The sequence below is a fragment of the Eptatretus burgeri genome, chromosome 17, assembly GCF_056783735.1.
Source record: "Eptatretus burgeri isolate ZD-2024b chromosome 17, Ebu_testis_v1, whole genome shotgun sequence".
Taxonomy (NCBI): domain Eukaryota; kingdom Metazoa; phylum Chordata; class Myxini; order Myxiniformes; family Myxinidae; genus Eptatretus; species Eptatretus burgeri.
In genome coordinates, this window is record NC_140977.1 from 1041651 (window position 1) to 1067978 (window position 26328).

Genomic DNA, 26328 nt, shown 5'->3' on the forward strand with positions numbered 1-26328 from the left:
CACTAGGGGATGTATTTTCTCGGAGTATTGGGAAATCCATCTTGCATAGTAAGCGAACATGCCGATCACCCGGCGCATTGTCTGCAGGTCCTGAGGTGGGGGTAGCTCACGAAGTGGGCGCAATCGTTCAGGATCAGGCTTAATCGTGCCGTCGGCTATTGTGTAGCCGAGAAGGTCAATTGACCTTGCCGAGAATACGCATTTCTCGTAGTTGAGGGTCAGATTATATTTTCTAGCAATGCTCAAGAATCTGTCCAGATTCATGTCATGTTCCCCCTGATCCTTACCGCACACTGTGACATTGTCCACGTAAACAAAAGTGTCTTTGAGGTTTTCATCTGAGATGATGTCGTCCATAACTCGTTGGAAGCAAGCTACTCCATTCGTGACACCGAACGGAATCCTCCTGAATTGGTAGAGGCGTCTCCCTGCCTGGAATGCGGTGTAAGGTTTGTCTTCCTCTCGGATGGGAATTTGATGATAGGCGCTTCGCAAATCGATGGTACTGAATATCTTATAATTGGCCACGCGTTCGCCCATCTCATCTATGCGCGGCAAAGGGTAGGCGTCGAGTTGGGTGAAACGATTGACCGTTTGGGAATAATCGACAACCATTCGTTTCTTATGATTCTGGTTGGCAGTGACCAACACCTGTGCGTGCCATGGCGAATCGCTCGGTTCTATAATTCCTTCTTCCAGTAATCGCTTGGTCTCTGAAGTGATGAAGTTCATGTCAGCAGTGGTATATCGCCGCGATTTGATCGCTATCGGTTTACAGACCGGCGACAAGTTAGCAAACAGCTGGGGGGACGTTACCTCTGCGGTGGTCAAAGCATTTAAAATTAGACGAGGTTTGCTTCCTCCAAAGGGTATTTCGACGCTCGTGTGCTGCTTGAGGACATTATGACCCAGAATTACGTCTGCGCATAAATCACGAAGCACCAGTACCCTTACATCCCGATGCGTGTACCCTTTTACGTCCAATTCAACATTGCAGTACCCTCGTACGCGGGACTGTAGTGATGTGGCGGCCATGCATACCGTATTGTCTGTCGGGTGGATCTTCCATTTCCTGCCCTTCACTAGCGAGCTGTTGACGAAACTCTCAGAGCTACCGGTATCAATCAGAGCCTCAGCCATATGCCCGTTAATTCGTACGTTGATGATAGCCTTGGATAGATTCCCCGGTGAGGCTGCAGTTAGTTTCTTTTGTGAGTAGAGAGCCGCAGAAGTGGGTTTATTTCTCCTTAGAGTAGATTTACATACCCTGGCATAATGCCCTTTCTTGTCACAATTCATGCATGTGGCATCTCTGGTGGGGCATTTGTGGCGGAGGTGCCTTTTGTACCCACAAAAGAAGCATTTACCAACCGGAGTAGTTGCTGAGGAGTTTGACGAGGTCTGGGTATCCGACTCCTCGGGTTTTTCTCCATCCGTGTCAGGCTGTGTCTGTGTCTGTGGGGTTCCTTGAGTTTCCACCGTAGCGGCGTTCATTAGCAGCATCGGTGTCCCAAATGACTCAGATTGCTGCTGAGCCGTATCCATCGCTCAAGCCTGGTCGACTACCTTTTCAAGAGTGGGTTGCGCTTTCTCCAGTAAGCGTTGCCGTATGTGGGCTGACCTGAGTCCTTGGATAAATGCCTCTCGGGTCGCTTCATTTCGGTGTTCCTCGGCGTTTACGGCCCGGAAGCTGCCGTCTTTTCCCAGCTGTTTCAGAGCTTGCAGGAACTGATCGATTGTCTCCCCGGCTGCTTGCTTGCGTGTGTTGAGAAGATGTCGTATGTACACCTCGTTCTTGCGCTTCACGTAGAGCGCCTGCAGCACGTCGATCGCTGCTTCGTAGGTGTCACACTCCGAGAAGAGCCTGTATACGCTGGGCGAGACATGATTCACAAGGGCGGCCAATTTGTCGGCTCCCTCTTCGATGATGGTCAGATAGTGTGAGAAGGAACGGAACCAATGCGACCATTTCATTTCTGAGTCAGTCGCGTTTGGGTCTGCGTCGAACCTCTCTGGTTTGTAGATCTTGTCCATCGTTGGTTGAGAGAGCCGAGAAAACCAAATGGAATAAATTGAAACGAAAGCGAGAGAAGAACCTTCAGAGTGTAGGCTTTATTCCATTTGATTGAAGCCGCTTCTACGGGCACACCAGGGAATACAGGTGCAGCAAGGAGTACATAAGCAGTAAGGTATACACGTGCAACTAATCACCGCAAAATAAATCAGTATAAGCACGGAGTCCGATATACTCTCAATTCTTACCATTCAACGAGCACCAAGTGAGCCGCCGCCATAAACGACAATGCCCCTGGGACAATCCCCCCCGACCGAGCGGAATCTTAGCTTTATCTATTCCATGCTCGAGCCGTGCGACATGTGATCACACGTCACATCCTTCAATTCACCACATATATATTTCTAGTTTTATTTAAAGCCTTAGTGGTTTAGAGAAAGAGCCAGGTAAGTGTTAATCACATATATTCCATCAGGATGTGAGTGTGCCCTTATACTCTTTTGTAAATCCACTCTATTTCTACCCTCATGCAGTTCTACTTCACTAGTTAAGCCTCTTTTGTGTCTATTGGTGTTACGACTAGCTATGAAAGGTGTGCGAAAATCACTTTGCTGATGAGTATATAAGCAAACATTCTTATGAGTAGTCATTGTCAGCCCTATCGGCCATGGGAGTATCCTCATCTCTACCATACAAGTCAAAACAAATTGTGCACATAAGCGTATAACAAGGAAGGCTATCACAACAGTCCCGATATGGTGGTCATAGGAGTCCTTCTCGGGATCTTTCGTGCTGTGGGCTCGTTTGTAGTGGGAGGTGTGGATCCACGTTGTTCGGCCCTGGCATTTTACAGCAGTGTGGGTCATCAGCAGGATTGGGAAAGGCCCAGAGCACCTCGGCTATCGAGCGTTCTTTCTTTTATGAGTCTTTAATGCAGACAAAGTCCTCAGTTTTGAAGCCGTGGCAGTCAGCGGTAGCTGGCTCAGGTAAGGCTTCCTTCACCTGCGCATAGAAGCCCATCACAGCATGATTTAAGGCAATACGAAAGGTCAGCATTGTGTCATCCATCTGATGCATGTCCATCTCTTTTACAGAAAATGGAGCTCAGTGTGGCAACCTCATTGGTCTTCCCATTATTATCTCATGCGGAGATAAGCCCGTTTTTCAATTAGAGGTCGACCTCATTGTCCTTCGAGCTATTGGCAGTGCATCAGGCCATTTTAGCCCAGTCAGTTCACAAATTTTTGCTAGTTTGTTTTGTAGAAACCCATTCTGTCTCTCCACCACCCTTGTTATTGTGGGTGATAAGGGCAATAGAAATGCTGCTATATTTTCAAGGCCCTACACAATTTTTTCACCACTTCGGCCATAAAATGAGCTCTCTGATCACTCGAAAGTCTACAGGTATCCCAAATCTACAGACAAAATCTTTCATCAAAAGTTTGACAACAGTAGTAGCATCTGCCTACAGGGGTATGCTTCAACCCTTTTGGAAAACATATCTCCCAAAACTAAAATGTACTCGTACCCACAGCATTTTGGCATTTGCATGAATTTGATTTGGATATGTACGAAAGGACTTAAGGGGGGGAGGGTGGGCTGCTGGAGCCATCTGAGGCCCCTTCCAGGATTATGTTCTTGGCAAACCTGGCATGTCCTTCAATATTGTTACGGATCTGGAAACCATTTGCATTCAAACGTACAGATGTCCCAAGAGTCAGTTATTCCGTTAAGTACATGTGAGACAGGTTCCTTTCTTTTGTCTAGTGGGAGAATCAAAGGCGTGCGTTGCGATTTCTTTTCGTTAGGTTATATCTTCAAACCACAAATCCTCCAACTCTGCATCCAGCGGACCATCCAGCCTGCTACTGAGTGAGCGCTTCGCTCACCCAACCCCAAACCTTGTCTAGGAAGGACATGCCGTGGACCTCTGTCCAATCGAGGTGGACGGTGATGTGTGCTTCACCGAAACCCCACCCAGGAAGGGTATGCCATGGACCCCTGTCCAATCTAGGTGGACGGTGATGTGGGCTTCACCGAAACCCTGCCCAGGAAGGGCATGCCATGGAACCCTGTCCAATCATGGCAGACAGTGGCGTGTGCTTCATGGAGCTCTGCCCCGTACGAAGGCTCTTTTGTTCCCTTTCGTGGGTATTTAAGAGAGGGGTGCATCTGAAGAAGGAGAAGTGCAAGAGCTGTGTGGATCCAACGAGAGTGAGAGGAGACTTCGTCACCCGTCCGACATCACCGCCACCGCCAGAAACACAAGTTGGTTGCGTGCCGTCTCCCTGGCATTCCACGGGGAGAAGTGGGTCCCGTTCGCGACCCTGAACTCTGTCGGGGACTCCGTCTGCTCCATGCGGGTACCTCCATGGGCACGAGCCCCCGAGCCGGACCACCATTGACAGGTGCCGCACTGCAGAGCACCCCCTACACCTCCAGCTTGCAGGTACCTCGCCGAACTGCGACCCCCAGCTCGTCTCTCCTTCTCTGGCTGCGGAGGGTCTTCAATCAACTATCTGTGTGTGTGTCTGAGTCTGTGGGCCTGTCTTGCAAGTAGAAACTGTGTAAGTGCTTGAATCCTTGTAAATTTTGCCTGCCTTGCATATCTGTGATAAGTCTTGCCCTGTGTCTTTTCTTTATTTGTAAATAAAACAATTGTAGAAATGTTCCCAGTTCGTTTCCGTCCTTTCTTGCATTGGTCCAGCATGGTTCCGATCTGAGTTTTAGCCGGGTTTTTATACCCGATAATCCGTTCATCCCAGCCGGCACGGCTTTGGCAGTTTCCGCTCGGCTGCACCCGAACCGAAGTTGGTAGTTGGAACTCTACCGCAGTCGGTAGAGTGACCCTGTTCGAGCAAGACGTGCCGAGGGCGTGGTTTCCCCGGTAGTCGAAATTGCGTAGTTAATTAGGTAAATTGGTTCTTGACAAAAAGACCCTACGCTACGCGGTTGAGATATTGCCGTCCACGGTCGGTTCAGCGACCCGCCGGCTCACGGAGTTATCCGGAGCGACAGCCTACAATTCCGGGAGGTCTGGTGGGAGACGACGAACCTCCCCCACCACATGGTCGTTCTCGCCACCGGACCTCCGGCCCGCAACAATATTGTTCTGCAATTGGACTAAAGCCCAGGGCATACCATTGCTTCCCAACAGAGGAACACATTCCCCCCTTGCTTGTGTGGCCAGAACCGTGTGCTCGGCGAGCAAGCCATGGTAACAGAGCTTTTGGAGCCACGATGCGGTTATCGGGTGACCTCCATAGCTTAGACTCGTCATCAAATTTGCATCCAGACATTATCTACAAATTTCTTTCTGCTGTACTGACAGCTGCTTGTAAAGTAGTAACATTGTCAAGAGATGGCATCATTGCAGCTGGTGTTGAAGCACATTGTGATACCAAATAGGGCATCTAGGGAAATGGCGGTGGCTTTGGCAGCTTTATCTGCTCCAGCATTTCCTCGAGAAACATCATCAGACCCACCAGTGCGGGCATCACACTTGATCACTGCAATTTGGAAAGGCAAAGTAACTACCTGTAACAGGTTAGCAATCCACTGACCATTCTTCACCAGAGCACCAGTGGATGTCATAAATCCTCGCTCACACAAGGCACCAAATTTGTGTACAACGCCAAACGCATAACCCGAATCAGTGTAAATTGTCACAATTTGGCCTTCTGCGAAGCAGCATGCACGAGTCAAAGCAAACACCTCAGCTTGCTGTGCGGAACAGTTCGAAGCCAATTTCCCGCTCTCAATAATTGCTTCGTGTTCAGAATGAACTGCATAACCTGTTAAGAGAGAACCATCCGGTGCCCGAGAAGATGAACCATCAACACAAAGAATCAGTTCGGAATTTTGGATCAGCATGTCATTCAAATCATGGCGGGGCAAACGTGTGTGTGTGTGTGTGTGTGTGTGTGTGTGTGTGTGTGTGTGTGTGTGTGTGTGTGTGTGTGTGTGTGTGTGTGTGTGTGTGTGTGTGTGTGTGTGTGTGTGTGTGTGTGTGTGTGTGTGTGTGTGTGTGTGTGATCACTTCCTCACAATCATGAAGTTCTCCATCTTCCTCTGTGGGTAATAAAGAAGCAGGATTCAAGGGAGGACATCTCTTGATCGTGATGGTCGATGGGTTGTCAATGCCAGTTCGTACGTCGTCGCTCGTGAGGCCGACAAATGCTGCATTTTCATCTTGAGTTACAGCTTGTAGCATGGTATTGTGTACACTGTGGTCCTAAATGAGGAGAAAGCTTAGAAATTGTACCCAGTTTTAATAAGATAAACAATCTTAATATTATATAATGCCCAAGTGTCTGTGCTTTCAGAAAATGTGTACTTTGCTATGGGTCCTATGGATATAGTTGCCTACAAAGCATGTTTTTTTTATCCAAACACAGGCTATTTTTCCCATTTTTATAGCTCGTTTTTTAGAAATGGGTTACATGTATGATTGTATATGTTGTCCATAATGGTTGAAAATGTATTTTTTGTTTGATATATTATTATTATTATTATTATTATTATACATAATAGAACAATTCTTCAAAACAGTACATTTCTTATGACTTCTGCATATCTTGGCACCTTCAAATGTGTAAAATCTCAGATTTGGCAAAATTTCCCCCAGTCACAGTGAAGCTCGCAAAATCTTCTTCCAGAAATTTGAAATGCATCTGTTAGAACATCTTAAATAGCAATTTACTTCTGCATAAAGTGATGATTTAAAACGGCAAGTTTCAACATGGATCATTACTACATACCAGTTTTTAGGTTCACTTACATGATTGGGTCAAAAATGTTAGGAAGTGCGAAACAAATTGCATTTACCAAGCTGCCACATAATTACTGGTATGGGTCCTATGGATATAGTTGCTTACAAAGCATGTTTTTTTTTATCCAAACACAGGCTACCTGTATTGACAATGACAAGGCCATTCTTCACCGTGCATATATATATATATATATATATATATATATATATATATATATACATACATATATATATATATATATATATATATATACATATATATATATATATATATATATATATATATATATATATATATATATATATATATATATATATATATATATATATATATATATATATATATATACATACATGTGGTATTCTCCTTATTTGAGATTACATCCAGAAAGTACATCATAAGCTTGATTTTATAACCATAGAATAAGTTTACCAAGATGGCCCTATGATATAAAAATCAATACCAAAGGCCAGTTTGTGTTCAGTATACAGAACATCAAAGGTCGTTCGGAAGTACGTAACATTTTAAAGAAATCTGCACTTTTAATCCTAAGATGTTAGTTTGGTTCATCACAGCATGTATTTCAATGGTAAAGTTTATGTGCATATATATATATATATATATATATATATATATATATATATATATATATATATATATATATATATATATATATTTATGACCTGAATGAACACTGATCAATTTGATAAATTTGTTAATTTCATATGACCTTGACCTCTTTCATATGACTTTCATTTTTTGGTCCCCCCCCCCCACCGTGTCCTAAATGTGAACATAATACCTTGCTCCAAGCGTTACACTGCAGTGACGGCATGCGGTACTATAAGGATCAAGGGGTGTACCCAATGTGAAGAAGATTGATTACAAATTACTAAAAGAGGAAATCCACTTCTAAAACAGGCAGGGTGATTCATCAATGTGTGTGCAGTCCCTCAGATGGACGTTAAACAAGGCGTTCTGTCTGCCAATGTTAGTTGGTGGATGTGAAAGATCCCATGGTGTCCTTTGCCCAGAGTAGACAAGCCATCGCCAGCACCCTGAACAAGTTACAAATTCCTCCCCTAACCAGCAGAAGGCACTGCATCAGCGGTACGGTTTCAGCCTCAGCCATTGATGTTGCCCCGCTGCCTTGTACTACATAAAAATGAGGGAAGAAGGATCACAATGCACGATGACATCAACAGGTGAAAGAGCACAATTTGTCACAAATTTTGCAGAAAACTGAGGAAAGTGGCATGGCAAAATACAACAAAATTCATTTCACAACTTCACATAATATCAATTAAAATCATTGAATAATCGAACATAAAAGAGGTTACAATGATTAAATAAATAAATTTAAGTTATCGAATCATTAAACATAAATGAAGTTAGAATGATGAAATAAAATAACTTATTATCAAATTATTATCAAATATTATCAAATCAAATGATTATTATATTATCAAATAATCAAAATAAATGAGGTTATAATGATTAAATAAAAGAACTTAAAGTTGTCGAATAATCAAACATAAATGAAGTGAGAATGATGAAATAAAATAAATTATCAAATTATTATCAAATCAAATATATTATCAAATAATCAAAATAAATGAGGTTATAATGATAAAATAAAATAACTTAAAGTTGTCGAATAATCAAACATAAATGAAGTGAGAATGATTAAATAAAAGAACTTAAAGTTATCAAATAACTTTAAATGTCGCATTAATTTGCCTATATTACATCCCTCAAGAAATGTTTTTAGTCGCATTTCTGAACTAGAATTTTTTTTTTTAAAAACCCCAGTTTGCTGTGCTTGTTCACTTTCCTTCAATCGTCATTTTTTTCCAACTTCAGTGCCAACTCACCCCTCTCACCCTCCCTCTCAAAGCAACCATCACACTCTTCTCCCTCCAAGCTTCCCTCTCTTTTTTCTCAAAAACCCCCTTGCCTTTCTCCCTCAACTCTCCCCACTCACCCTTCTCCTACCATTCACCCACCTCACTCACCCTCCTCAAAGTTTCCCCCCCCCCCGCTCTCATCCACAAAGCTGCCCCCTTCCCCTGCCCTCTCTCCTCCATCTCATCACTCCACCTCAACTGCCTTCTGCCCCCTCTCTTATTACTCCCCACTGTACCTCAACCCAGCACCACAGAGCCTTTTCCCTATCCTCATCCGGCCCCTCCCCGAGCTCTTCAGCAGTCAACCACACTCTTCCAACAACTCTTCTTACCTCCCCCCCCTCCTCCCTTGTCCTTCCATCTCCCTCCCCTCCCCTGCACCCAAAGCCTCCTCCCCTCCCTCTTCATTAACAGTGTGGACCTCAATAATATCCGGAGCCTTCGCTCAAACCTGACATCTTTCCATACAGGTTGCTAATGACAAACCAGATATAATCTGCCGTACAGAAACTTTCCTCCCCCAAGACGTGTCTGACTCCCAAGTATCTCTCCCTGGTTACTCCCTCCTCCGGTTTGACAGACCTGAGCCTCGTCCTGGTGGAGGTGTTGTTCTCTTCATCAAAGACTCTATTCCTCACTCTCCATGCAACCCTCACTCCCCCACACCCCCAGGAATACCTCTGGCTACGGCTTCCCCTCCACTCCCACCTCATGTTTATATGAGTACTGTACCATACACCAAACAGTGATGACTCCATTTACGCCTCACGATCCGAAAACATGGACCAACTTCTATCTTCTCATCCGAACTCTCTCTCTCTCTCTTCCTCATATGTGGCAACTTCAATTGTCATCACGCCAGTTTTCTAGGTGTGGGTACCTCTCTCACCTGTCATGGCACCTCAGCAAAAGACTTCTGCGACTCATTGGGAATGACTCAATCAGTCAGCTTCCCGACCCGGATCTCAACCAATGGTACTCCTTCTCTTCTGGAACTGATTTTGATAAATTCCCCTGAAAATATCTGCTGTTCTTTCTCCGCTCCAATCGGTTCTTCTGACCACGTGCTTGTCAAAGTGGACATCACTCTGGCTGTTGTTAGAGAACCACCTCACCGCCGTTGAGTCTGGCATTTCACTCAGGCCAACTGGCAGGGACTTCAAGCAGCTATCAAACTTCTAGACTGGTCTCCCATCGCTACTTTCTCCAACATCACCTCTTCCTGGGAATTCTTTCAAAGAAACTTGCTCTCCCTCATGCACAGATTTATCCCCTCTCGTCTTCAGTTGCCCAACCCTTCCTCCCCCCCCCCCATGGTTTACTGAAGCTTGTGGGGAGGCAGGTGTCCTGAAACAACTTGCCTTTACTTCATGGAAAGCAAACCCAACTGAGGGTAATCTCAGTTCCTTCCATAAAGCTCAGAACAAGTGTGTATCTACCCTCAGGAAAGCCAGAAAACAACATCTTTCAAAGCTCAAGTCTGAACTCTCAAACCTCTCTCCCTCCTCCAAATCCTGATGGCATCTAAACAACTCTGTTTCTGGTGTATGTTCCCCCTCCATCCCCTCCCTTACCTCAAATGGCCGCACTGCTGATACCGCACGTGAAAAGGCTGAATGCCTAAACTCGGTGTTTGCATCTAAATATTGTGTCCCAAACCCATCACTTTCTGTACCGACCTTACCCAGTCGCACCCAACTGTCCCTGGACTCTTTCTCCTTTTATTCTGGCAAAGTGGAGAGTTTGCTGTCAAACCTGAACTCTGATTCTGCAACCGGTCCAGACGGCATCAGCCCACGTGTCCTAAAAACCTGCTCCTCTGCTCTTGCTCACCCTCTCTCTGGACTATTCACCCTCTCATTTGCTCAAGGTCATCTGCCGTCTGCTTGGAAATCAGCAAACTTGGCAAATAACAAATCTCACACTCTCACTATGTCTCTCCGAGGTACTCAATGCAGTTCCCATTTTTCACACACAGAGGACTCCACAATCTCCCCCCCCCCCACCACCCCCACCATTTTACTTTCTCAACAATTCTCTTGAAGAAGTCCTCTCATTCAAGCTTCTGGGTCTCACTATCTGCTACAATCTTTCCTGGGAAAGCCACATTTCCAACCTAGCCTTCAAGGTCAGTCGCTAACTGGGAATCCTCCGTCGTGCAAGTCCTTACTCGGCCCACCTGAGCTTCTGACCATGTACAAAGCTTCCGTCCACAGTCTGATGGAGTACTACTGTCCCCTCTCAGCTGGTGCTCCTGCCTCTCACCTTTCACGGCTTCACGCTGTGGAAACCAAGGCATTTAGGATCATTGGTATCAACCATGATATGGCTGAGTCGTTGGGCCTCTCACGCTCTCACCGCAGACAGGTCGGTGGTCTTTTTGTCTTCAACCATCTCCTCTCCGGTCTTGCCCCCCCCCAATCCCCCCTTGCTCTGTCTGCGATATGTCCCTGCCAAATTTCTGAAATATTAAATAAAAGAAATTAGTTATTCAACAAATAAACATAAATGAGGTCAGAATGATGAAATATTAAATAAAATAAATTAAAGTTATTCAACAATTAAGCATAAATGAGGTCAGAATGATGAAATATTAAATAAAATAAATTATAGTTATTCAATAATTAAATATAAATGAGGTCAGAATGATGAAATATTAGATGAAATAAATTAAAGTTATTCCATAATTAAACATAAATGAGGTCAGAATGTTGAAATATTAAATAAAATAAATTATAGTTATTCAATAATTAAATATAAATGAGGTCAGAATGATGAAATATTAGATGAAATAAATTATAGTTATTCAATAATTAAATATAAATGAGGTCAGAATGATGAAATATTAAAGAAAAGAAATTATAGTTATTCAATAATTAAATATAAATGAGGTCAGAATGTTGAAATATTTAATAAAATAAATTAAAGTTATTCGATAATTAAACATAAATGAGGTCAGAATGATGAAATATTAAATAAAATAAATTAAAGTTATTCAATAATTAAACATAAATGAGGTCAGAATGATGAAATATTAGATGAAATAAATTAAAGTTATTCAATAATTAAACATAAATGAGGTCAGAATGATGAAATATTAGATGAAATAAATTAAAGTTATTCAATAATTAAACATAAATGAGGTCAGAATGATGAAATATTAGATGAAATAAATTAAAGTTATTCAATAATTAAACATAACTGAGGTCAGAACGATGAAATATTAAATAAAATAAAAGTTATTCAATAATTAAACATAAATGAGGTCAGAATGATGAAATATTAAACAAAATAAATTAAAGTTATTCAATAATTAAATATAAATGAGGTCAGAATGATGAAATATTAAACAAAATAAATTAAAGTTATTCAATAATTAAACATAAATGAGGTCAGAATGATGAAATATTAAATAAAAGAAATTAGTTATTCCATAATTAAACATAAATGAGGTCAGAATGATTAACAATAAAAGAACTCTGCTGAGGGGTTTTTCACCAAAGGTATGAAAGGTGAACACACTCAGTTGCACCGGCAGACAACAGCAATGTGCACGGACGTGATGCTGTCTGCGATGTGCACGGACGTGATGCTGTCTGCAATGTACACGGATGTGATGCTGTCTGCAATGTACACGGATGTGATGCTGTCTGCAATGTACACGGATGTGATGCTGTCTGCAATGTACACAGATGTGATGCTGTCTGCAATGTACACGGACGTGATGCTGTCTGTGATATACACTGAAAAGAATGAACATGTGTGCTGAGTTTCCTTCATGTTTAGGAGAAAGGTGTTTCGACTCCTTGTGTGAACAATGGGAATTGTGACATCCCAAGGGATGAGGTTGAAGAGTCCTGTGTATGAACAATGGGAATTGTGACATCCCAAGGGATGAGGTTGTAGAGTCATCTGTGTATGAACAATGGGAATTGTGACATCCGAAGGGATGAGATTGTAGAGTCCCCTGTGTATGAGCAATGGGAATTGTGACATCCCAAGGGATGAGGTTGTAGAGTCCTCTGTATATGAACAATGGGAATTGTGACATCCCAAGGGATGAGATTGTAGAGTCCTCTGTGTATGAACAATGGGAATTGTGACATCCCAAGGGATGAGGTTGTAGAGTCCTCTGTATATGAACAATGGGAATTGTGACATCCCAAGGGATGAGATTGTAGAGTCCTCTGTGTATGAACAATGGGAATTGTGACATCCCAAGGGATGAGGTTGTAGAGTCCTCTGTATATGAACAATGGGAATTGTGACATCCCAAGGGATGAGATTGTAGAGTCCTCTGTGTATGAACAATGGGAATTGTGACATCCCAAGGGATGAGATTGTAGAGTCCTCTGTGTATGAACAATGGGAATTGTGACATCCCAAGGGATGAGATTGTAGAGTCCCCTGTGTATGAACAATGGGAATTGTGACATCCCAAGGGATGAGGTTGTAGAGTCCTCTGTATATGAACAATGGGAATTGTGACATCCCAAGGGATGAGATTGTGGAGTACTCTGTGTATGAACAATGGGAATTGTGACATCCCAAGGGATGAGATTGTGGAGTACTCTGTATATGAACAATGGGAATTGTGACATCCCAAGGGATGAGATTGTAGAGTCCTCTGTGTATGAACAATGGGAATTGTGACATCCCAAGGGATGAGGTTGTAGAGTCCTCTGTATATGAACAATGGGAATTGTGACATCCCAAGGGATGAGATTGTAGAGTCCTCTGTGTATGAACAATGGGAATTGTGACATCCCAAGGGATGAGATTGTAGAGTCCTCTGTGTATGAACAATGGGAATTGTGACATCCCAAGGGATGAGATTGTAGAGTCCCCTGTGTATGAACAATGGGAATTGTGACATCCCAAGGGATGAGGTTGTAGAGTCCTCTGTATATGAACAATGGGAATTGTGACATCCCAAGGGATGAGATTGTGGAGTACTCTGTGTATGAACAATGGGAATTGTGACATCCCAAGGGATGAGATTGTGGAGTACTCTGTATATGAACAATGGGAATTGTGACATCCCAAGGGATGAGATTGTGGAGTACTCTGTGTATGAACAATGGGAATTGTGAGATCCCAAGGGATGAGAATTATGACAGTTTTCTGCACACAGGAGGAGTCGACCCCTTGCTGAGGGGGATGCTCGCTACTCCGGCGATGCGACCTTTCCCAGAAGGACAAATGATTTCTGAGCTTCGAATGAAACTCTTTGGTTTAAACGAGGTGAAGCCGTTGGACCTGGCAGCGCTCAACCTACAAAGGGGCCGAGACCACGGCCTCCCAGGTTAGGTCGCCTCTTGTTTCTTTGACACGCAACATACACCCATCTTATACACTCATTCAATAAGATATCAATTCATTGTTTAGTTGATACTCATGAACATCATCCTCAAAAGGAAAGATTATTGTAGAAGGGAAATAATCCAATTGTTTTTTTTCTTTAAAGAAGCCAAAGCTCAGAGAACAATAAAACAAGCAAAGGCTGAAGGGAGGGGGGATGTCGATGTGCTGACAACAGTGTGTACTGGAACAGGTAGACCGAGAATGTACAGACAGACAGACAGACAGACAGACAGACAGACGAGTGAAAGGAAAGTTCGAGTTAGTGGGCCGTTGTGTTCAAGTCATGGAGGGAAAAGCAAGTTCGGACCAACACAAGAATGCAGATATCCACAGGTGAGAGGGATGAAGCACAGAACATGAGCACAAAGCTTGCATTTTGAGTACCAGATGAGATGAAAGGGAATTAAATTCGGCATATATATATACATACACACACACACACACACACACACACACACACACACACACACACACACACACACACACACACACACACACACACACACACACACACATACACACACACGTGCTATTCTCCTTATTTGAAATTACATCCAGAATTATCAGGAAAGTACAATAAATAAAGTTATTTTATGACAACCCAGCCACAGACACGAGTGTACCACAATGCGGCCTCCGATTCCGTTTGGTCAATTCCGTAAACCTCTGGCACAAAATGCGTGCGTTTTGTTACAATCATGACAAAGAGAGAAAAGGTTTTCAGAAGTGAAATGGGGAAGGAATATTGCATATCAAGAAATCCATCCAGGTGTGCCAGAGACATGTCAATCACACCTGCACTTCTGGTGATACGAAGGAAAAGGTAGAAGTAACCGCGTTGACTTACCATGGATCTGTCGGGACTTCAGAAATATTTTGTGTTTCTCTAAATGTTTGTGGTTTACTATTATAAAGTCTTGTTCGTCATCGAGAGTGTAATGGTGTTTCGCTGTGGAATCCTTGTTCATCATCCTGAGGATCATGACATGGTGTTTCGCTGTGGAATCCTTGTTTATGTTCCAGGTAGTTGCCGTTATGTTGCCATACTCTGTTGTTGCCGTACGGTAACGTTGCCGTACCGTGTTGTTGCCATTCTGTAATGTTGCCATACTGTGTTGTTGCCGTACCGTGTTGTTGCCATACGGTGTTGTTGCCATTCTGTAATGTTGCCATACTGTGTTGTTGCCATAATGTGTTGTTGCCGTACGGTAACGTTGCCATACTGTGTTATTGCCATTCTGTAATGTTGCCATACTGTGTTGTTGCCGTACCGTGTTGTTGCCATACGGTGTTGTTGCCATTCTGTAATGTTGCCATAATGTGTTGTTGCCGTACGGTAACGTTGCCGTACCGTGTTGTTGCCATTCTGTAATGTTGCCATACTGTGTTGTTGCCGTACCGTTGCTGTACTGTGACATTGCCGTACCGTGTTGTTGCCATACTGTAACATTGCCATACCATGATGTTGCAGTTCCGTATTTTTGCCGTACGGTGTTGTTGCCGTACCGTAATATTGCCATACTGTGTTGTTGCCTTACCATAATGTTGCCGTACCATGACTTTGCCGTATCGTGTTGTTGCCGTACCACGATGTGGCTGTACCATGTTGATGCCGTACCATGACTTTGCCGTACCACAATGTGGCCGTACCGTGATGTTGCCGTACCATGATGTGGCCGTACCGTGATGTTGCCGCACCGTGATGTGGCCGTACCGTGATGTTGCCGCACCATGATGTTGCCGCACCGTGATGTTGCCGTACCGTGATGTGGCCGTACCGTGATGTGGCCGTACCGTGATGTTGCCGTACCGTGATGTTGCCGTACCGTGATGTTGCCGTACCGTGATGTTGCCGTACCGTGATGTGGCCGTACCGTGATGTGGCCGTACCGTGATGTTGCCGCACCGTGATGTTGCCGTACCGTGATGTGGCCGTACCGTGATGTGGCCGTACCGTGATGTTGCCGCACCATGATGTTGCCGTACCGTGATGTTGCCGTACCGTGATGTGGCCGTACCGTGATGTTGCCGTACCGTGATGTGGCCGTACCGTGATGTGGCCGTACCGTGATGTTGCCGTACCGTGATGTTGCCGTACCGTGATGTTGCCGTACCGTAATGTTGCCGTATTGTGATGTGGCCGTACCGTGATGTTGCCGTATTGTGATGTTGCAGTTCCGTATTTTTGCCGTACCGTAATGTGGCCGTACCGTGATGTTGCCGTACCGTAATGTTGCCGTATTGTGATGTGGCCGTACCGTGATGTTGCCGTATTGTGATGTTGCAGTTCCGTATTTTTGCCGTACCATAATGTGGCCGTACCGTGATGTTGCCGTACCGTGATGTTGCCGCACCATGATGTTGCCGTACCGTAATGTGGCCGTACCGTGATGTTGCCGTACCGTGATGTTGCAGTTCCGTATTTTTGCCGTACCGTGATGTTGCCGTACCGTGATGTTGCCGTACCGTGATGTTGCCGTACCGTGATGTTGCAGTTCCGTATTTTTGCCGTACCGTGATGTTGCCGTACCGTGATGTTGCCGTACCGTGATGTTGCCGTACCGTGATGTTGCCGCACCGTGATGTTGCCGTACCGTGATGTTGCCGCACCGTGATGTTGCCGTACCGTGATGTTGCCGTACCGTGATGTTGCCGTACCGTGATGTTGCAGTTCCGTATTTTTGCCGTACCGTGATGTTGCCGTACCGTAATGTTGCCGTACCGTGATGTTGCAGTTCCGTATTTTTTGCCGTACCGTAATGTTGCCGTATTGTGATGTTGCAGTTCCGTATTTTTGCCGTACCGTAATGTTGCCGTACCGTGATGTTGCCGTACCGTGATGTTGCAGTTCCGTATTTTTGCCGTACCGCGATGTTATCAAAATCTGACAAATATCTATGATCCAAATGTTCTTCTTTGATCAAAACTGACATTTTACCGAGCAAGAAATACATTTCAGGTTTCCTGACACGGTGTTCCGATTCGGGTTAATGTGGATTCCATTTTGGGGTGAATTTGGGGTTTCTTGATGTGGTATTCCTATTTGGGTTAATGTGGATTCCATTTTAGGGTAAATTTGGGGTTTCTTGACGTGGTATTCCTATTTGGGTTAATGTGGATTCCATTTTAGGGTGAATTTGGGGTTTCTTGATGTGGTATTCCTATTTGGGTTAATGTGGATTCCATTTTGGGGTGAATTTGGGGTTTCTTGACGTGGTATTCCTATTTGGGTTAATGTGGATTCCATTTTGGGGTGAATTTGGGGTTTCTTGATGTGGTGTTCCCATCCGGGTTCATGTGGATTCCATTTTGGGGTTTCTTCACATGGTATTCCTATTCGGGTTCATTTTGGATTCCATTTTGGGGTGAATTTGGGTTTCCTGACATGGTGTTCTGATTCGGGTTAATGTGGATTCCATTTTGGGGTGAATTTGGGGTTTCTTGATGTGGTGTTCCCATCCGGGTTAATGTGGATTCCATTTTAGGGTGAATTTGGGGTTTCTTGACGTGGTATTCGTATTTGGGTTAACGTGGATTCCATTTTGGGGTGAATTTGGGGTTTCTTTCATGTGGTGTTCCCATCCGGGTTAATGTGGATTCCATTTTGGGGTGAATTTGGGGTTTCTTGACGTGGTGTTTCTCTTCTGGTGAATGTGGATTCCATTTTGGGGTGAATTTGGGGTTTCTTGATGTGGTGTTCCCATCCGGGTTAATGTGGATTCCATTTTGGGGTGAATTTGGGGTTTCTTGACGTGGTGTTTCTCTTCTGGTGAATGTGGATTCCATTTTGGGGTGAATTTGGGGTTTCTTCACATGGTATTCCTATTCGGGTTCATTTTGGATTCCATTTTGGGGTGAATTTGGGGTTTCCTGACATGGTGTTACGATTCGGGTTCATGTGGATTAAATTTTGTGGTGAATTTGGGGTTTCTTGACGTGGTGTTCCTATTCGGGTTAATGTGGATTCCATTTTAGGGTGAATTTGGGGTTTCTTGACGTGGTGTTCCTATTCGGGTTAATGTGGATTCCATTTTGGGGTGAATTTGGGGTTTCTTGATGTGGTGTTCCTATTCGGGTTAATGTGGATTCCATTTTGGGGTGAATTTGGGGTTTCTTGACGTGGTGTTTCTATTCTGGTGAATGTGGATTCCATTTTGGGGTGAATTTGGGGTTTCTTGACGTGGTATTCCTATTCGGGTTCATTTTTGATTCCATTTTGGGGTGAATTTGGGGTTTCCTGACATGGTGTTACGATTCGGGTTAATGTGGATTCCATTTTGGGGTGAATTTGGGGTTTCTTGACGTGGTGTTCCTATTCAGGTTAATGTTGATTCAATTTTGGGGTGAATTTGGGGTTTCCTGACACGGTGTTCCTATTCGGGTTAATGTGGATTCCATTTTGGGGTGAAACCGGGTATGAGTTGCCAACTTCACGTTTTGTACAGTCTGGTCGAAATAGATGGCACACTGCACTTTGGAGGGCATAATAAAGCGGCTATCCCACATTCTTGCACAATCATGCAATAACTATACTTTTTGATTGAACACACAATTTCTTGCATTTCCAAATCTATCCACTTATTGCATGCAGGTTATAATGACTGGAGGGAATTCTGTGCTTTGCGGACGGTCCACACCGAGAAAGACCTACAAGAAATCATCTCAAACCAGCGGCGTGTTCAGAAGCTCCTCAAAGTCTACGGACACCCGGGTGACATGGACGTGTGGCTGGGCGGCATCTTGGAGGATCCGCTGCAAGCGGGGCGGGTGGGCCCCCTGTTCGCTTGTCTCATCGGTCGGCAGATGAAGGTCCTTCGTGATGGAGATCGATTTTGGTGGGAGAACCCAAGTGTTTTCACGGCAGGACAACGTGCAGAGATCGCACGTCACTCTCTCTCACGCATCATCTGTGATGATAGCGGCCTAAAACACGTGCCCAGAGATGCGTTCCACCTGGAAAGCTCTCCACAGGCCTTTGTCCCATGCAAGCAGGTTCCAGGTCTCAATCTGAGTGCTTGGAAAGATTAGCCCGAAGGGGTCATCAATACAATATATTCCAAAGTGGTAGTGTCTCAAAATACATGAATAAATAAAAACTTTGATATGAACCAATCAGAAGAATTTCTACAAATCTGTCCCAACTTAGACGTCACAAGAAAAAAAAATAAATGTGGAATTTCTATCACAACAACCATAAGCATGTTCATATGAAACAAGTACTAATTATGATCACCTGATCCGACAAGATGGTGTAGGGGTAGAAAACTTACTTTTCAACTGTCTAGTCTGTGTTTAATCCTCGATCCGACGATGAACTCTCAGAATAGTGCTTCGTCGGTGTGGGCATTTCATCGCAAGCTTCTCCAACACTCAGGTGGGACGCTAAGCTGGGCGTCCCGTCTGCTACATTAGCTGGTGGATGTTCCCACGGTGTCTTTCATCAAGGAAAGGCGAGTTATCGCCAGTAACGTGAACAAATTTCAAATTCCCACCAAATCAAACTTGGTCAAGCATCAGGTCGATCAAGCCCACAAGAAGGAAAGAATAATTAGACCTGTTAAGCAAGTGGACATGGTGGAAGTTATGATCAATTGGCCTCCTTTTCCATGCAAATGCATTGATAAAACAGAGGTCCAAGTGAATGATTGTTGGTACTTGGAAGTTTCATTTCCATACTTAAAAATGTACACAAAACGGGGCAAACAGTTAACCCATCCTGAGCGTGATCAGGTTGTGATTTCAACAACAATCCACGAGAGGCATGTTCATTCCCCTGGAACAAACTCAATCCAGAAACTTCAAATCCAAATTCTAAACACTCCTGCCTGCAGTGTGATTCAAACTCAACCTCTACTCTACCAGCTGTGTGTGCATTGCAAAGGTCTTGAGTTTTAACCCACGTCTTAAAGAATTTTAAAGAGTGAACTTGTTATAGAGCAGAGACATCAATGCTCAACCCGAAACCAAAGTAACTCGATAAACAACAAGCCCAAACAACCATCATTTACTCACAAAAGTATAAAATCCAGTAAACAGGGAATTCACAAACTTTTGGTTGTTTCACATCCACCTGTTACTCAAGTGAACTTTTATGGCAGGGTGGCACATTGCTGTCCGATCAGCGTTCTCCGCCAACAAAGGTGGACCGAGGTTATGTTTTCATCCATCTTTGTTTGTCTGTGAGCAGGATATCACAAAAGGTTATGGACGGATTCGGACGACACTTGGTGCACTGTTTGGGTGTGTGGCGAGGACAAATCCATTCGATTGTGGTGAAGATCCGGATCCAGATATGAGAATTTTTTAATTATTAAAGTGATTCTTCAGCATTGTGAGATTGAGCCAAAAATGATACACATTCAGCATGATATCTCAAAAGTTGTGGACGAGTTGAGTCGGTGACACGAACAAGCCAATTAGATTCCAGTTCAGGTCTGGATCGAGATCTGGCTTATCAGTGGGACACAAAACGTGAATTGTTCAACCTGGAGGACGTATGCGCTCTAACGAATGTCATTCCAGTTAAAACTGCATTGCACGTTTCGCTAAAATGCAAATAAACAGAAATGAAACGATTACATCGAGTCAAGTCAAGTCAAGTAATTGTAGGACAGGAGGTCGTATGTCCCGTGTAGTCCTATTTTCGGTCGAACAGCATCTAGTCTCAACTTCTTTTAAAAGCCGTCAGTCGTCAATGCTTGGACGGTGTCCTCAGAAAGTCCATTCCAAACATTCATCAGCTGGTGGGTAAAGAAGGCTGCTCTCATCCTACAGCACGCCGAAGGCCTTAACAACTTCCAAGAGTGCCCGTGAAGCGACTATCTGTACATTGGGCTGGCGGTTCTTCAAATGAACCGTTGAGTTCACCACGCAGAATTCTGTAAAATGTGATCAAATCACCTCTTAGTCATCGATATTCTAATCGAAACAGATCCAGATTTGCAAGGCATTACTCATAAGAAAAGTGTGCTTGCCCCTGTAGCATGCATGCTGCACAGTGTTGCACTTTCTCCAAGAGGTTGCAATCCCGCTTCAGAAAGTGCCTCCATCGTGGTAGGCAATACTCCAGCTGCAGTCGAACAAAGTTTGCATGGGCCATCTGGAGAATTGCAGGAGCAAAAGAAACAAAGGAGCATCAAAAGCAATGCATCACACAGTGTGCTCTGTTTGTGCCACATCGGTCTGCATTGAGGCAAACAGTGTGCACATTGTACCAATTCCAAGGTCGGTGATACTATAAATCGTCACAAGGTCCACTCCACCAAAACGGTATTGCACTGTGGAGGGGACCCGAACGAGGCGCATAACCCGTCTTCAAGCTTGTGTAGGTCGGCCTGCAATGCCGGTTGGTGTTGTGTTCCGTTCCATGACACAAAAGCTTGAGATCATCTGTGAACAGCAGTGATTGACAGCTGAAACAATCAACTAAGTCATCATTGTACATCAGAAACAACACTGGTCGGAGCACAGAGCCTTGAGTGACAGCACTGTGAACCTTGGCCCAGAGTGAGAGCGAACCGTTTAGCAACACTTGTTGACGGCGTCCAGTCAGGCAGTTAGTAAGCCAAGTCAAAAGTGGAGCCCACAGGCCCCAGGCTTCGAGTTTCCTAACAAGATGTCTGTGCAGGATGGTGTCGAAAACCTTGCCGAAGTCAGCAGAAATGACATCAACAGATTTATGTTTGTCAACGAGTGATGTTAGCGGAAGACGTGTTGCTCCTGGGCAAGAAGGTGCTGCCCTTCCTGGTGCACCATGAGTTCTTGCTTTAACAAGCGCTCAAAAACCTTGCACACCACCAAGGTAAGGCTGACTGGTCGATAAAGGCCCAGTCACACCTTGACGTTTTAGCCAGCTAATGCCGATTTTTGAAAAAAATTGTGTAAAACGCTGGTACACGTCGAATACGTTGTGGGTAAGTTTTGGTAACATTGAGAGCACGATTAAAATCACTGCCATACGTCGTAGTACGCTGGCTTTAAACGTTGAACTTTTGGGTTTTCCTCGAATTTTTTCATGCTTGAAATTTTACGACGTATGCCGGCGTATGACTCACACGTTCTGCGACGCTGGCCATAAGTAGTAGGCACGTTATGGAATCGTTGACACACGTTGAAACACGTTACTTGTAAGTTACTCATAAGTCGAAACACGTCGAGGTAATGTTTAGCGTACCCGAAACTTATTTCTAACCTATGAGTAACGTTTTGTAAGCACGCTACACGAACGTTGTTCACACTTTGCAACACGTTACTTGAAAGTAATACTACTCCTACCACCAACATCGACATCAGTAAATTCTCTCGAACTACTATTACTACTACTAATAACATCGACATCACTAAATTCTCTCGAACTACTACTACTATTACTACCAACATCGACATCACTAAATTCTCTCGAACTAAGACTACTACTGATACTACTACTACTACTACTACTACTACTAACATCGACATCACTAAATTCTCGCGAACTACCACTACTAATAACATCGACATCACTGAATTCTCTCGAACTACCACTACTACTACTACTACTACCACTACTGCCACTGCTTCTGACATTGACATCTACTTAACATGGAGTCTGGAACACTGACGGGTTCCTCTTGTGAAGCCCATTTGTATATGTAACAATTCCCCTAAACGCTGCCAAATCGCCATTATACGGTAGCTGTAAGTTAGAAACACGTTCAGTAAGTTCTGTGGTCGTGCAAAAGACGCCAATCGAATTTGTCTACTTACGCCAATGTGCGTTTGAGAAATGTTACATATAGGTTCAAAGCACGTTACTAATAGGTTCAAAGCACGTTACTCGTAGGCTAAAAATTAAGTTTCGGGTATGGTAACCATTACCTCGACGTGTTTCGACTTACGAGTAACTTACAAGTAACGTGTGGCCGACGTGTGTAAACAATTGCGGAGCGTGCTGAGAACTTATACCAGCGTATGCGGAACTTGTGAGCCATACGTCGAGTACGTCGTAAAATTTTCAGCATGCTTGAAATTTCACGACGTACTAGACGTACCACGTAATATGCCAGCGTACTTCATTGTTTTTCATCGTGCTCCTAACGTACACAACTTACCCATACCGTATTCGACGTGTGCCAGCGTTTTAGACACATTTTTCATAGGTCGGCATACGCTGGCTAAATCGTCAAGGTGTGACTGCGATGTTGACACTTCCAATTTTCAGGCGGTTATGATTTAAATCGGCGAGCGGCAGGTTTTTAACAGAGAACGCCACAAGTTCGTCGGCGATACGTGCAGCGTGCTATGACTAAGTTAAACTATCGTTGGGCATAGGTTGTGAACGCCGACAACAGGCTAAGCATTCGTTGGTATAAGTTATCTTTAACACAACGAAACGTTCTGTGCCCGTTACTAATACGTTATGCATACGACCAACACGTTATGAATACGACCAAAACTTTAAAAAAAACCTCAAAACTTCAGCGTACGCCAACGTTTTACGTTCATTTTTATACGTTGCCATTCCTGGCTAAAACGTCAAGGTGTGACTGGGCCTTAATTTCCCGGATCCTGTTTATCACCATTTTTGAAGATGTGTGATCCTTCCCCTCCTTCCAATCCCTTGTTGGTCATGTTGAGGTGGGTCGGTTCGTTCAGTTTCGTTGTGCAGATCACCAATATAAACGAAATTCACCCTGTACATTAATGAGAACACACCATTGAAATTCCTACTTGTTTCCATATGCACAAGTTGACACACCGACAGTTATTACCATTTGAAATTACCGCCGTGAAGTGGGCGTGGCATGCTTCTAATCACGGAGGAAACGACCAGGAAACAACTAATCAAGATGGTGGCGCCCATGGTTGTCTGGTGATTTCGAATGATTTTTGGTCTTTCAACAACCAAATATGCGTTGTTTCATACACTTGGGCGGGGAGGAAGATGAGAAAGTGACGCAATTCACGGATAAGAGCTGGCGTAAGGTATGTGAGTGTGCGAAGGCTTGGTGTGATGCCACAGATAGTGAAACTATCAACAGATGCCGTTTCCTGGCTGATCAAATTATGAAACTGCTGCCAATGACTGATCCTCCTGCGGATGCCGGCCGTCACCGGTTCTGCTATGCGTCGTTTTGTAACAAGGATCACATAAAACGCGCTGAAGCCAGGAAAAGGAAATCAGAAGCCAGCACTACTGCAGTTTCTGCTCGAGCCAGTGAGGTGGTGGGCGGACTCGAAGAAGAGGGGCACTCATACCACAAAATACGTAGAAAATCTCTCAGAACCTCTGTAGAAAGGGTGGCTGGCAAATCAGCTGGTGGACTGCCAAGAATTTGTATCATATGCCAGAAAAAAGACAAATTCATCCGTGTCAAAGGAAAACCTCAACGTGATTAGTTGTCCCTGGCAGAAACACAGGATGGAGGAAAGCTGAGGGAAACTGCTGAGCAGAGGAGAGATGAACGTGATGTGAGAATAATGACAACTATAAAGGATAAAGACTGTGTGGCGCTGGCAGTTTGTTATCACCGTAAATGTGATTATGAGTATGTGAATGACACATACCAGAGACAGAGTGAAAGTAAACTCCAAACTCAGAAAGTGAACTATGACTCAGCATTTGACATTTTCTGTGATAAAGTAATCCAGGTAAGACTCATTGATGGAAAGCAATCTATACACATGAAGAAGTTGTGTGAGATGTTCAATGACCTACTCAGAGTATGCGAAGGTCAGGATAAGGCCAACTACCAGGCAACAACACTGAAGAAAAGACTGCAGGAACGGTACCCAGACATGATTTTCTATCGTCCACCAAAAATGTCTGAGAGCGAAGTGGTGTACATGAACATTGATATTGGTTCCATTGCTCAGGCTGCTGTTGTGGACAGTAGCTCTACAACAGAAACAGAGGATGAAGCCAGCCAGGGTCCACAGCAGGGTGACTCAGGCCTCAATTTACATGTTCTATACTCGGGAGCACTCATGGTGAGGGATGACCTGAACAAACACCAAAGTGTGGACCATTACATGGCCACCACTTGCTCCTGACTTCGACATTTCAAATGCTGAAAGATCCATCCCTGTTGCATTGTACAACCTTGTTGCATGGATAGTGGGCCTGTCAGATGAGACAACCCTGGAGAAATTTGTGGAACTCCCACGGCATATTCATCTGAAAATGCTCTCATTTCTTCAAGACGTTGTTTCTATAGCGTCAAGGGGTCAGACGTTTACTCCGAAGTCCTATGCATTGGGCCTGACTGTGAAACATTGGACTGGTTCTACTCGACTGTTAGGACTGCTCAACAAGCTTGGGCATTGTGTCTCGGTCAGTACAACACAGGCGTTGGAAACTGCTTTGGCACTGTTGCAGATTGATCAGGAGGGAAAACTGCCCTCAAACTGCCTCAGAAATGTACCGACAATAGTTGTGTACGATAACAATGATTTCAGTGAGGAGACCCTCACCGGTCATGGGACCACTCACCACACCAATGGATTGATGATACAAGACGCACCCTCTGAGCCGATTCAGCACGCTCATCCAGTGACTCCAATTAGCCATCGTCAGCGGTCATTAGTTGGTAACACGCCATCCATTCTCAAGTATGGTGGCGGGAAAAGGCAAGGGACCACAGCCTTTTACAGTTGTGACATTGACATAAGTCTGTCACAAGAGGACAGGCTATCACTGGATGTGCTCTATTACACAATGAAAACGGCCCAGAAAATGGACGGGCAGTTGCCGACATGGACTGGGTACAACACCCTCCTTCGTCGGGATGAAGATTTGACCAAGTCAGCCATCATCTACCTTCCCGTGATCGAGGCATCACCCACGGAACTGGACACCATTTACACGGTCCTACGCCAAAGCATCGTTATGGCTGATAAACTGGAATGTGAAGAAGTAGTTCTAGTCTTGGACCTTGCGATCTTCAGAAAGGCGTAGGAGATTCGTTGGTTGCACCTGGAGTTGACAGAAAGGTTGGTAATTCGTCTCGGCGAATTCCACCAACTCATGAGCTTCCTCGGCGTGATCGGAAAAAGATTCAGCAACGCAGGTCTGCTAGACCTCATAATAGAGTCTGAAATTGTCGATCAGCGTTCTGCAAATTCAGTAATAAACGGCCACCACTATAACAGGAGTCTGCGCTGTCACAAGCTCGTCTACGAAGCGCTAGGAAGACTATGCTTCCAGGCCTTCATGGACTCCCTCGCAGAGGAGACGCGTGTGCGATTCGAGAGGTGTATAGAGCGTCTCCAGGAAACGTTTCCGTCTCTGTTG

The 26328-nt window shown here is 44.3% G+C and overlaps 1 protein-coding gene across 1 annotated transcript in view; it reads left to right on the forward strand.

Moving 5' to 3' along the window:
• TPO (thyroid peroxidase) overlaps window positions 1–19161 on the forward strand; it is a 90004-nt gene extending 70843 nt beyond the window's left edge. The window contains exons 9-10 of the mRNA XM_085861386.1: window positions 13828–13998; window positions 18649–19161. Coding sequence (XP_085717512.1) covers window positions 13828–13998; window positions 18649–19085 — 608 coding nt within the window. The 3' untranslated portion in view covers window positions 19086–19161. The remainder of the gene's footprint in view (window positions 1–13827; window positions 13999–18648) is intronic.
• Window positions 19162–26328: the final 7167 nt, after the last annotated feature.